The 13,419-nt window shown below is 42.8% G+C and overlaps 2 protein-coding genes across 4 annotated transcripts; one reads left to right on the forward strand and one right to left on the reverse strand.

The window, feature by feature from the left end:
* The first annotated feature begins 292 nt into the window (after nt 1–292).
* zfyve1 (zinc finger, FYVE domain containing 1) lies at nt 293–7,218 on the forward strand. Of its 3 annotated transcripts, none has more exons than XM_080514579.1 (13): nt 313–410; nt 1,266–1,375; nt 1,542–1,785; nt 1,871–2,131; nt 2,253–2,467; nt 2,563–2,669; nt 3,469–3,577; nt 3,655–3,752; nt 3,893–4,010; nt 4,287–4,457; nt 4,646–4,826; nt 4,923–5,036; nt 5,751–7,218. In XM_080514579.1, the coding sequence occupies exons 2-13, from the start codon at nt 1,304–1,306 to the stop codon at nt 5,981–5,983; spliced, it is 1,923 nt and encodes a 640-aa protein (XP_080370705.1). In that variant the 5' UTR covers nt 313–410; nt 1,266–1,303; the 3' UTR covers nt 5,984–7,218. The 3 variants fall into 3 exon arrangements, with proteins under 3 accessions (XP_080370703.1, XP_080370705.1, XP_080370704.1); XM_080514578.1 differs by lacking the exon at nt 313–410 and adding an exon at nt 997–1,121 and having other exon boundaries at nt 1,202–1,375; XM_080514577.1 differs by having other exon boundaries at nt 293–1,375.
* A 121-nt stretch (nt 7,219–7,339) lies between these two features.
* wdr21 (WD repeat domain 21) lies at nt 7,340–12,915 on the reverse strand. Its single transcript, XM_080514472.1, has 13 exons — nt 12,519–12,915; nt 11,763–11,932; nt 11,368–11,525; nt 10,972–11,054; nt 10,454–10,556; nt 10,182–10,325; nt 10,035–10,084; nt 9,768–9,847; nt 9,401–9,493; nt 8,798–8,895; nt 8,509–8,685; nt 7,948–8,062; nt 7,340–7,859 (listed from the first exon to the last, which is right to left on the reverse strand). The coding sequence occupies exons 1-13, from the start codon at nt 12,629–12,631 to the stop codon at nt 7,615–7,617; spliced, it is 1,629 nt and encodes a 542-aa protein (XP_080370598.1). The 5' UTR covers nt 12,632–12,915; the 3' UTR covers nt 7,340–7,614.
* Nucleotides 12,916–13,419: the final 504 nt, after the last annotated feature.

Consider the following 13,419-nt stretch of genomic DNA (forward strand, 5'->3'; position numbering starts at 1 on the left):
TATGGGTGATGGCTGTCGAAATTTTATGTTCGTTTAGTTACATTTTTTTCAATATCACTCCATAAAGATTAACTTCAAAAATTAAGCGATAAATAATATAAAAATTCACATATAAATATCAGTCGCTACTGGTGTTTCGAGGACATTAAAACGACTCGTATGACTCGTAAGAACTCCTTTTCCCAGAATGCTCCGCGGTTTCAGATGACCCTTGACCTCTGGATAAAAACAAGCCGATCAGCTGATGTAAAAGCGACAACATCTCCAGGGTTCCAACACAAAATAACCCAGATAACTTTGTCAGCAGCGTTACATATATGTACGGTTGTACAGTACAGAGTCCCGTTTTGGATCGTGGCCAGGCGGCGTTCAGCTTAGTCGTCGTTCGGCGGACTGGTAGCATCTGCTAGGTCAGTGGACTGAAATGAGGTTGTTTGTTTCTTCAGGAGTGTGTCTCTTTGTGTAGCTTCTGTGAGCTAACGGCAGGCTATTACTGAACTTCCACAATGGCCAGCGCATCGGGCTACTTTTGAGTGGAATCTTACTTGCTATAAATAACTTGCTACAATTACAAATATATAAAGGGCAGCTATTGGTTATTAACGAGATCTGGTAATCAATTACTACCTGATCTTGTTTACTTGAGATCATCTTTAATATTTGTTTGGATTTCGAGACAGTTCTGTTTCTAAGTAGTATCAAGGTGCTCAGTTGATGTGATTTCAGCAGCTTTGCTCAAGAGTGAAACTGAGCCAAAGGAGTTAAATGACATCTGGTCAGAGATATTTACCTCACCGTGCCATAACTTGGTGTCCTGCCTTGCACTTCATTTCGCAACATCCCACTTTAGCTACTGCTACTCTTGAGCGACAGGGGTTGTGTCGTCAGATCTGACATGAGTGGTCAGGGATCGGCTGTAGATAAAGGTATGAGCACAGCCCTGGTGTGCCAGGAGAGCTACGCCTGCGGGGGTTCAGATGAGGCGGCGTTTGAATGCGATGAATGCGGCAGTCTGCAGTGTGGCCGCTGCGAGCTGGAGCTCCATCGCCAGGAGCGGATGAGGAATCACGACCGGGTCCGGATCGCGCCGGGCCACGTTCCTTTCTGTGACTCGTGTAAAGGTGACAGCAGCTGCTCTGTCAGACTCAGAGCGGTGGTGCGCTGCCAGGGTTGTAAGATAAACCTGTGTTTGGATTGCCAGAAACGCACCCATGGTGGAGTCAACAAGAGGAAGCACCCACTGACACTTTATCCCCCTGCCAAAGCTCCTCAAGAGAACAGTGTAGGTGCTGGGGAGGCAGAGATGGAGCTCTTTAAAGCCAAGCTGGAGAAGGTGTGCAGCTTCCTGTTAGTGGATGAGAAGGAGGAGATGCAGGTATGATGCCAGAGAAAGCACACTTCAACATTCAACACCTAAATTCATATTTCTTCTCTGCTTGTATTTCAAGACAAGAATGAATGGTGGCATAACTTGCCAGAGTTCTCAAAGAAGGATTTAGGACATGTTGTAATGATTTCGATGGTTTTGTGTGGATTCTCAGGTAAAAGATGAGGAGGACTTTGTCGACAGATTGGGCTGCAGACCAGATGAACTCCTGAAAGTCGTCTCCATCTTTGGAAACACTGGGGAGGGAAAATCCCACACCCTCAACCACACCTTCTTTCTTGGAAGAGAAGTTTTCAAGACGTCTCCCACTCAAGAGTCCTGTACTGTAGGAGTTTGGGCAGCTATGGACCCTCTTCATTGGGTTGTAGTCATCGACACAGAGGGCCTGCTTGGAGCTGGTATGTGACAAGCCATTATAAAAAAAAAAAAAGAAATCAAGGTGGCTTTTTTGTTTCTCGAAATAACAATATTTTCATCTATCAGGAGTCAATCAGGGTCAGCGTACCCGCCTGCTCCTCAAGGTCCTGGCTATTTCTGACGTTGTCATCTATCGAACGCACGCTGACCGTCTCCATGATGATCTCTTCAAATTCCTTGGTGATGCATCAGATGCCTACATCAAATATTTCACTAGGGAGTTGAAGGCGACCACTACCCGCTGTGGTCTGGATGTACCGCTGTCCACCCTTGGCCCTGCTGTGATTATCTTCCATGAAACTGTTCACACCAAGCTGCTTGGCTCAGGTACGTCAAAGAAGTCTATACTTATTTTAGGAAGTTACTAAACAACGCTTCATAGTTTTGTTGAATTGTCTTCATGTCATCATTGTGTGCATTTTGTCTGCTACATGTTCCCCAAATGAAGACAAACCATCTGAATCAGCCGACCGCCTGCTCCAGGAGCGTTTCAGAAAGCTGGGACTGTTTCCTGAAGCGTTCAGCTCCGTTCAGTACCGTGGGACTCGGACGTTCAACCCTCCTACAGACTTCAGCGGGTTGCTGCGTAGCCTGGAGCAACAGCTGGACAACAATACCACTCGCTCACCTCGTTCTGCGAGTGTCATCTTCAAAGCTCTACAGGTCGCAATGCTTATTTTTAACATACGTAAATGGATTGTTTTAGAAATGGACATTTTGGAATGTCATTCGGATCTTCTCCCACCTCTTTCATTCAGGCCCTGAGTGAACGCTTTAGTGGGGATATTCCAGATGAGCACATGACGACCAACTCCTTTTTTCCTGATGAGTACTTTACCTGCTCCAGCATCTGCCTCAGTTGCGGGTATGTGTCTATATGCAAAAATGAAACTAGCATTTACATCAGAAAAAAAAATGAATACAGCAGGGTTATCTGTAGATGTAAATACCCAATTTTGTAGGAATCCTTGTGCTAAAACTGTTGGTGACACATCAGCTTTATAGCAGAACTACTGCTTTACCACTTGAGCTCAAATGATGATACGAGGTGTATATTTTACTCACATAAACTCTTAAAAACCTGTGCAAACCAGCAAATATGTTACAAATGCAGTTTCCCTTGATTCTTGGTCAGAGTTGTATTGATAGCCAAATAAAAGATGTAATGTGAAGTCGTCATATTATCTTCATGTCTGTAGCATATAACATCTGCAGTGTCTCGTTCTTCTTTTAGAAAGCTTTTAATTTGAAACAGTCCACAGAATATCTAATGTGACTGAAGCTCAGTTCGTGTCGAGGATCGTTTTCCAATTGGAGTTGGACAGTTTGAACCCTCATGTGTCTGAGCTTAGGGAGGAACCTGAACTCCAAAGCAGTTTTGAGACTGTGGTGTAATGCACCATATGAGTAAAGTCAGTTTACATGACTCCTATTGTCATTCCCCGCTGCTTAAAAAAAACATGTAGATACGCATACAGCTATACAATCCCATCATTGTTAAAAAAGAAAAGAAAAGTGGTTGCTTGTGGGCACATGCACATGCATTTCTATGTTGTAAGTTGTCCAAAGTCAAATTCTCACAAACTTATTATCTTGTTCATGTTGATATATACAAAGAAAGTAAGCCGGTCCTTTACCTCTGATTTGTGCGCTCCCTCTTTCAGGTCCGGCTGTAAGAGAAGCATGAATCACTTGAAAGAAGGACTTGACCACGAAGCCAAACATCGCTGTCGCTACTCTGCACAGTACGACAACCGCATCTATACTTGCAAGGCAAGTGCAAAACGCTCTGCACATGTAGAGGTGTGTCTCTTTGACTGGGTTCTGAGTGTCTGTGTTGGACTCCATAGGCCTGCTATGAGGGAGGAAAAGAGGTTATAGTGGTTCCCAAAACGACGGCCTCATCAGACTCACCGTGGTTTGGCTTGGCTATCTACGCCTGGTCTGGGTGAGTCCAGCTTCTGCTGCCCCCCCAAAAAATTGAATATGCTCCCATTAAGTGAGATGGAAAAACTAAGTGACAATACAAGATGTGAACCGCTATTTGTCCATGTGACACCAAACTGTGATCTTTTTGTCTTTGTACAGATATGTTATCGAGTGTCCCAACTGTGCAGTGATCTACAGAAGCAGGCAGTACTGGTACGGAAACCAGGATCCAGTGGAAACAGTGGTCAGAACTGAGATCCAGCACATCTGGCCAGGGGTACAAGATAAATACATTCTTTTTAAATCAATTAAAGAAATGTGGAAGCCATGATTTTGGTGGTTTTTAGTCAAAAGAATGAAGTCATATTGAAAGCTGATTAAAGGAAAGAAGCAGTGAGTGTGTAATACAACATTTATGAATGCTGTCAAACTGAAATATTGCCTGGTCCAATGTTAAGGGGATGTTTTAGTCAGTGAAAACCGTGACTTACACTTACACAAATTGTCTTTAATGTATCTGAAATCTATTGTTCTCTTTGTGTCTTCTTCACAGTCGGATGGTTTTTTGAAGGACAACAACAATGCTGCACAGAGGCTGTTGGATGGAGTCAAATACATTTCTCAGTCTGTCTCTGAACTGAGTGTGAAGCCTGCCAAAGCTGTAACCTCCTGGCTCACAGACCAGATTGCTCCTGCCTACTGGAAACCCAACTCCCTCATCATGGTATAGGATTTTACTAGTGTAGAATATCACAAGCACATAAAGTGCTAATCTCATGTAACGAAACCCAAAGTGTCAGTGTCTATAATATTGTGTTTATTGGATTCTTCAGCCAAAGGATGTCGGGAAAAATGCCATTGTCCTCCATATGTATTTCATTGAAAGTAAAGTCTGATTTAACTGTGTTGTAGAAATGCCATAAATGTGGTGAGGAGTTCCAGCCAAATGACACGAAGCACCACTGCCGTGCCTGTGGGGATGGTTTCTGTCACGCCTGCTCCTCCAAAACCCGGCCAGTCCCAGAGAGGGGCTGGGGCCTCGCTCCAGTTAGAGTCTGCGATGCCTGTTTCCACAACAGGGAAATCCCAACCGGTACAGAAATTAGTCCCTCTATGTTTATTCAACACCCGACAATAGTTATTTTAACAGCAAACCGTGAATGTCTGATTTGATGTGTATGTCTTGTAGAGTTGCTGGACGCCGCGTTGGAGGAGGAGGGAGGCACTCTGATAGCGCGGAAAGTTGGAGAGGCCGTTCAGAACACTATAGGAGCTGTCGTTGGTGCCATCGACATACCGCTCGGTGAGCGCAAGGTCTTTCTCTGGTTCAATTTGTGTGAATAGAGACCCGCAGACACGCATCCACCTACTAACATGACGAAGCAGCACAGGGGAGCGACGGGACATGAATAAATGAGTCACCAGAAGTGTGTGGGCCTCACATCAGCAACTTAAGAGGGTGGAGAAGAACGATACATCTTCCTATCATTGTGAAGCAGAATTCGCCAAGCGTTGGGTTGTTCACCCACTAATAGGGAACGTGAGATGGGTTTAGACCATCATGAGACTGGTGAATTTTACCTTACTGATGTGTTGTTACAATAGTAATATACAATGTATAATGGCACTATTCCACACTTTTTTTTCACTTATGTTTAAAAAGAAAATTCACACAATGTGCTGGGATCTAATTTTAAGGTGACCATGAGGTCAATATAATATTATGGTCAAAGTGAACTCTATTATCACATACAGGAAAAAGTGGTTGGATTTCTCACACGGAGCAGATGATGGTTTGATGCCGAGGTGCTTTTGTACAACCTTTACAAGTCGTTTGGTTAAGATTACACGAGGGAGCAAGTTCTTCCTGAAATCCGCCTGTTGTTTTTGGGCAATTGATGCATCACTGATTAAACACAATTGGTGACCAACCGCAGACAGTTAACCGTCAACGTTTATCTTCGTTTTGACTCGGTATTATATCAACAAGCTGTGTCTTTCAATCTGTTTTGTCCAGGTCTAGTGAAGGACGCGGCTCGACCGGCCTACTGGGTCCCGGACCAGGACATCCACTCCTGCTGCGAGTGCCAAAGGGAGTTCACCCCGCGTCTCTCCATCCACCACTGCCGTGCCTGTGGACAGGGCGTGTGTGACGACTGCTCCCAGGAGCGCCGCTCCGTGCCGTCCCGCGGCTGGGATCACCCCGTGAGGGTCTGCAACGGTTGCAATCAAAAGCCCGGGGACCTCTAGCAGCAGAAGCAGGAGAAGCGTGGGGATGGTTTAATAACCTCCATGAAAAACTGGAACTGACATTTTGAGTCTGGCTTAAGAGGTTTAACTAAGAGTTTTCTTGCTGCTTTGAGACTATGGCAGGATAGACAATTTGTTCCGTTTTTTTAACGCTGGTCTCGTGTCACTTCAGTCCTTTTATTCTATTTCACTTTAATATGCGTATAATTTACACTGTGAAGAGTACCAGTCGGAATGAGACTTGAATATCTAGAAGATGAAACAGCAGAGATGATGAAAGCGAGTGTTACGCCGGCTGAGTGACAGCTGAGCGCAGGTAATTCTACGTGCCCTTTTAGACCCAATTCACTAATGCACACGAAACCCCTGACCCTTTGACAATCCTCCCAGATGTGACATACTTGTATTATATGCACCTTTTCATCTGAGTTGGGGTACACGTCAAAACCTTTTTCGGATGCAAGTACTGACTGATTTTATACTGATGCAATATCAGGGAAAGACAACTCCCCCCTTTAAATGGTTCTTAAATCATATTCTTCCTATTCAGTCCAGATTGTGATTTTTGGCTTCAAGAATAAAATCCCAGAACAATCAGAAGCCATTCAGTAGCATTGAGATGCATTCCAACTTATATAATAATTAAGTAATTGCTACTTACATAATCCCTTGATCCTTTGTGGTTGTGTGCGTGCTTGAATGGGCAGATGATTTAAGAACAGCCTTAATAACGCTGTCCAGAGTAAGTGTTTAAATTTTACTCAAGATATACATATAATACATATATGGGAAAAATAAAGTTTACTTTATTAGGGACATTTTTTTAAATTGCCTCATGTCTTTAAATGTCAAAACTATATATTAACAGGAGTAGTATGACTGAAGGAGATATTGTAAGAGCTTTTCTAGAGTGGCTGGCTCACAGTAGCTTAAGATTTCATCTTTGAGGCTGGGCCCTCAAAACAGGAGCCAATTAAACCAAGTGTGTTTTTGTCAATTCAAAACTGCAGAGCTTTGAAATAAGCTGCAGCATCAGGTCAGTTGTGTTTGAGGGTGCTTGTATTGAAACAGTAGTCAAGATTTTCTGTTGACTGCATTTGTGACATGGATTGGAACGTCCATGTCAACTATCAAAATGTCAGACTTTGACTTGAATCAGAACAATGTTTCAATGCGTCAGTCTGATCTACGAATATGAAACCAATCACTATCCTGTCTTTGTACACGCTCATACGGTATGTATTAAACTGCAAAGAATGCAAGCAACATTGGTGTACGAGTCATTCAGGAAAACATGCAAATGAGTTTTCAGTGTTTATTAAATCTTCATTATCAGAACTGGGATTTAATGGGAATTAGAAAAAACTAATGATTTTATGGAGAAAAAAAATGCAGTACTGCCCTTTGAAAAGCGAATCAGCAATTTTCTTATGACGAATAAAAATAAAAGGTAATCATATCTCAAGTAAGTGCACTTCTGTTCAAAAGGTATGCACAATGTAATTGTAAAAGTGTGTGGATAAAAATGAACAAAAAGAATATTCCCCTGAGAATAAAAGGTAGCTTCTTGTAAATGGACCGTATGTATAGTGGCTGTTCGGTTAAAATCAAACTTTCATGTGAGAAATGTTTTAATCATTCCCCTCGGAGCCAGCTCTCGGCTCTCCGCCTTCCTGGTAGTCGGTGTTGTACGGGAAGTAGTAGAGGTCGTGTTTGACGGCCATGAGCAGCCCGGGGAGCCCCCTGCAGCCGCCCAGGTTAGAGGAGAAAACCACGCTTGGGATCGAGTCGTTTGCAACCGGGTGAGGAGACGGGATGGTTCGTAGTAGGTGGCCGTCCTTCAGGCTCCACAATCTTGTGTAGCAATCTTGACCCACTGTGGAAAAGCCAGTGAGGGACACAGTCAGACTTCAGCAAAAGAAGCCTTTTTGACGGCACTCATACAACTTTGGATTCTCTGGTACCTGCCAACAGGAGACCTTCACGCTCATTGACGTGGAGGGGAAGGTAGGCGTGCTCGTTGTGATGACCCTGGTACTCCTGCACTGGCTTTGATACTCGCACATCCCACAGCTTGATCTGCATATGAAAGAAAGAAAGCTGAAGTTGCTAGAATAGTTTGAATTTCTGAACCTTAACTTTGTTGATACACATTTAATACGGCTCAAAGTATTTCACCGGGAAAGAGAAAAGTAAACGAAAACCACTGGGAGACGTGATTAAAGATTAAGGACTACGAAGAGAGAGTTAAAATGTTTTTAGTTGCTTTTTAAAAATAACTGATGATGTTCTAGTAAATATTGAAAAAGCTGTCTGATCTGGTTTGTCATGTTTCATCCCAGAAACTTTCAACACTTGTACTCTTCATTTTTTATCAACCAACCAATCTGACCAATTCTTCGTCATTTTTTATATTTTTTAAACCTTGATTAGGAGTTTAATCTGTCACTTTTCCACTTTCATCCATCACCTCAGGACCAAAACCATTTATTTTTAAATGTTCATGTTTCAAGAAATAAGCTGACCTGGCCCAGCATGTCGGCAGCCAGCAGGTAGTTCTCATCTTGCAGGACGCGCACAGAAGTGATGGCCGACTCCTGGTGGAAGCGATTGGCCTTCCAGCTTTGATCTCTGCGGCCGCGCTGCCGCAGGTCCATGCTGAAGATCTCCCCCGATCTGCAGCCGTTAAACAGGACGGGGACCTGGGGATGTTAAAAGTGCATTTAGTTCCTTCAGCTCTGTGCTCTTCTTCATCAATGACATCTTAACGAAACAGAATATAAGAAGATGGTTCTGAAGTGAAGAATAACTCACCCTGAGGGCAAACTGCTGAGCCAAGACATCACTGCCGACACTGTAAGTCTGTGTTCGGCCCGTTTCTGCATCCTTTATGATGACTCTGCGAGAGAGGCCTGCCCACACGTGCATAAAAACATCATTTTAGCTCCACAACCTGGATGAATTTTGACACTAAGGCTGCAGATATTGTCACAAATGTGAATTGAGTGAGTCCTTCTGCCATCTTTATCAAGATAACTTAAACGATTAATATCTGGTGGTTCTTCAGTATCAGTATGCGTTTTTGATGCGACTGAAAAGCTCGCGTTTCAAGTCTCGTCTGTGACTGCACAGCAGAAATCCTGGGAGCCACTGTAACAACTAGTATATGAGCACAAAGCTTTATTTGTCTGCTTTCTGGTAGCTTTTAAACTTTCTAGAAGTCATGAACAGTGTAGGAATTATTATTATTGAGAATCCCATCAGTGGTGACGGAATAAAACGGTCAAAGATTTCCTAGTTGCCATTGATATTATCAGTTACATCATGCTTATTTAATGTGACTTTAATGCAGCTCTTCTTGGTCAATTTCTAAGAGCACTGCAGCAACTGATGTGGCTTGAATAGAATGAAACTGACCAGTGCTGAAAGTCTTGTCAAACTGAGGGTTGAGACACCAGGCACACGACCAAGCTGTGGAGATCTTGAAGCTGCAGAGCATCCCAGGCTGATCTGAGGAGAGAGGGTGAGAAAAATAAGAATAGAAGTAATAAAATAAGAAGTTTGATTACAGTCAGCCAGCAAATTAAAACATGACCGACCCACTAATGGCTCCGCATTTAAAGAGAATCGTGTTCATGCCGATATAGTTGCTTTTAAAAGATGTTTTAAAAACAACAGCCTTCTGAGGATTTCAGCAGTAGGACTACAAATCCTTTGAAACTATGTTTTAGCACATTTGTTTAGTTGAACTGAAGCAATGGACTGCACAATGAGTTGGACAAACCTGGGTTGGAGTTGCTAAAAAGGGAAGCAGGAAGCAAACTGACACAGCCAGGAGTGTCTGCCACTCCCACCAGACAGAGCCTGACAGCCACTTCAGTCAAGGAACAATATATGGGAAAGCTTGTAAAAAGAAACAAACAAAAAACTGCACATGGAAAACTGTCGGGGTCTTTAAAAAAAAAGAAAGAAAAAAAAACCCAACACAAATCCTACAGTTGATTAAGTGAGGTTTATGATTTACAGCTCTCAAAAAGCTGAGGAAGGATACAAAACGTGAGAATCGGGATAGTTGACTGAAGCCCAGCAGATTGAATTAACCTAGAAAAATATACAATCAGAGTAAAGCTGTTAATATCAAGGACAGACAAACACTTGAATAATGTCAGCCAAGTGCACAAAGTAAAGTGACGGCCACCTTGCGATTGGTGAAATACAGGTTGTCGCACATTTCCACAGACAGAGAGCCTCGACTGCTGCTGCTGAAGTTCATGATGCCGTATTTGCAGCCGCCGTGATAGACGTCGTTTACAGTAAACACTCGCTCGCACGCTGAATCCCCCTAAAGTCGGATGAGAAGTGAACAAACAGTTCTACACAACAGCAGGTGCAGCGAAACAACATGTTTTAAACCACAACTGATAGTGAGAATAAATGCGTGAGCTTATGCGTGTAAATATCTGTTCTCACCACTATGAGTCTGAAGTTGTCAGTGTTCGGGCTGCTGTTGTCTGTGCTCTGGATCTCGAGTTTGTGGCGTCTCATCCCACTGACTTTCACCTCGTGGATGAGCCTGAAAACAACAGTAATGATCGTCCACAAGCAATGTACTTCATATAACAACTGACACATGTATTTATACTATTCCTTCTTTTAGTTGCCTTGAGGATGAACAGAAATCTCCTGGCCTAATAAACGAGTCGAGTCCATACACTGAGGTCAGGCAGGATATTTTGACAAAAAAAAATGTTTTCTGTTTTCATGACTACTTGCAATCCAATGTCAAAATTGATTAACATCATTATTAGGGGACTGCAACGGTCCGAAAAACAACCCCAATACACATACTGTGAACATACAGAACTCATTAGCACTGAAGCTGGTCTTTTTGCTGAGGTTGTTTCTTGTAATGCATGACAGCTGTGGGTATTGAACTGAAGTGTAAGGATACAAAAAAACAGGTTCAACTACACACCAGCGTGCATTACCTGCAGTAGGAGTTCTCAGGTAACAAGCCAAGGTGTCTTTTTTGCAGCAGCAGTGAGGCGTTTAGTCCTGTTCGTGGCGCTTTCTAGAACAGAAGACGACAGATGTTCCATCAGAAGAAACGTGAAGCTGAAATTAATGAAGAAAAACCTTTGCTGCATCGAAATAAAGTAAAGAAAACGTTGAAATTTATTTATGCAATTTGGTGTAGATGAAGATGTGAGGGTGACTTTTCTTGAGCGTTTCTCAACATCAGATAGACATTATCCTCTCAAAACGGTGAGATGTGAAGTTATTACAGTTGCCTCTTTACCCAAAATGACTTTCTATGACTTGAACACGCGTGCAACATACAGCATAATGCAGTAAAATAAAGAGGGACGACAATAATGACTTACTTTCCTGGGCTTTTCGTCCTCCTCGAGCATCTTATTTCTCTTTTTCTCTCTTTCCTTCTCCTGCAGTTGCTCCCTGGTCAGTGGGTTACAGTTGTTGTGTCCAGGCAAAAGGCGGAAGTACCGGTTTTTCTCAGGGTCAAAGTAAAAGCCTGGCAGCTCTGGCAGAAAGAATGTGACGATAATTGAGTCCACAATATTGATCTCAGTTTTAAATGGAATGGAATCATTTTTGTCAGTGTGTTCAGTAGGCAACACAATTACAAATTACCTTTAATGTATTCATCTAACTGTTGCAAAAAGAAAATTAGTCCATGTTCAATTTCTGTGTTGGTATGCTATCAAGGTTTATGGTAATGAAGTTAGCAACTGGAGGAGTACTGGTGCCTAATACTGACCTGGTGCAGCACTGCTTGATTTAGAGGCAGATGAGGAAGATGCGGCAGTTGAGGAAGATGAAGCAGTTGAGGAAGATGAGGGAGGAGGGGGAAGAGATGCGGCAGAAGACGGGTTATGATGTCTCCTCTGAGACGTTCTATAGGACGGCCCTGCATCATCGTCTCCATACCTGTGATCCAAACAAGAACACTCAAGGTGAGTGACCTCGATTAGTAACAGAAACACTGTCCTTCAAGAATAAGGCGAGACTGCAGAGGATCGTAAAGGAGTGTCGAAAAATAACTGGGGTAATTCTACCTGACTTTTCTCACCTTTGCGAGGTGAGACTGCTGACCAAAGCCAGGTGGGATTTTGTTATTGTCTGTATTGCTTTTCATTAAGGTATATAAACTCCTCTATAAGATCGAGGGATGATGAAGCACTCTTGAAATTCAACTCGTCTACAGTACTGTGCAAAACAAATAGAGGGTATTATCATTTCCTTTTGTCACACAGTGGTGCAGTGGTTAGTGCCCTTGCTTCATAGCGAGAGTGTGTGTGTGGTTGTCACCTGTCTGGCATAACCTGTGATAGACCTAAATAGCCTGCATGTGTTTGTGTCAGTGTTTGTAAATACAGCCCCACTCCTTGTATATTATATTTAAAAACAATGACAATAAAGAACTTCCTCTCAAATCACAGACAAAATCCACCCAAGTGAAACAGAGCCTGATATATGTTTTAAGCACTAGTGTGTCGGTACTTGTTGAACCTACCACTGGTCGTCCCGTGCTGATCTCTGTCTGGAGCCTCTGTACCATCCCTGGCGTTGGCCAGCACCTTGTCGCCTGTGCGGTCGTTGTCCTTCTCGCCAGTTCCACTTCCTCATTCCGTCTTTAAGTTCGGATCACGTTGTCTTTCCGTCTTTCATCCACTTCGCCGAAGTGTGTTTACGTCTCGGCTAACTTAGCAACTTAGCTTTAGCACTCCGTGGCTAACGTTAGCTACACATCTTCATGGAACATGTGTTCTATTTATGCTTTACATTTAGCACGAGTAACGAAGGCTTAATGGGCCAAAAACAACAAAACCCAATTCAAACTTTATTATCGACTTGATTTGATACTAAGGAGTAAAGTTAAAATAACGAAACCTCGTGAGGTACCTGCTGTACAAATAGTTGCTGCCCCGTTGTCCCGCCTACACGCGCTGCTCATTGGTCAATGCTAAACAATATTTCGTGACGTTCCAGACGTTCATTTGTTGTTTCTTTCAAGAGCGACGTAAAATATTCGTGTTGAATTGAATATTGGCGAATTATTATTATTTTTTAACAAAATAACCTTTAAACTAGTTGTGAATACGTTTACTACCTGCTGTTTGAATGAAAAAGAAAAAATAAATAATCTAAATTCGGATTCAATCTGAATATCCATTCAAACCCAAACAAAACCATGAAAAGGATATACCAATTGGTATGAAACACCTTGCACTGCTTATAATGAATGAAATGAAGCCAATTTAGGTTTATGTGTAGTTGTATGACGGTCTGGGGTCTGGGAAGGTAATGTTGACAGATTTATCTGAAGCCACGCCTAATGTCTCAATGCTGTATTTGTATTGGTAGGCAGCACAGTGCACAGGAGCGCATTGGCTGTTGTGGGTTTTTTCATAGGG

The sequence above is a fragment of the Blennius ocellaris genome (assembly GCF_963422515.1).
Source record: "Blennius ocellaris genome assembly, chromosome: 18".
NCBI lineage: Eukaryota > Metazoa > Chordata > Actinopteri > Blenniiformes > Blenniidae > Blennius > Blennius ocellaris.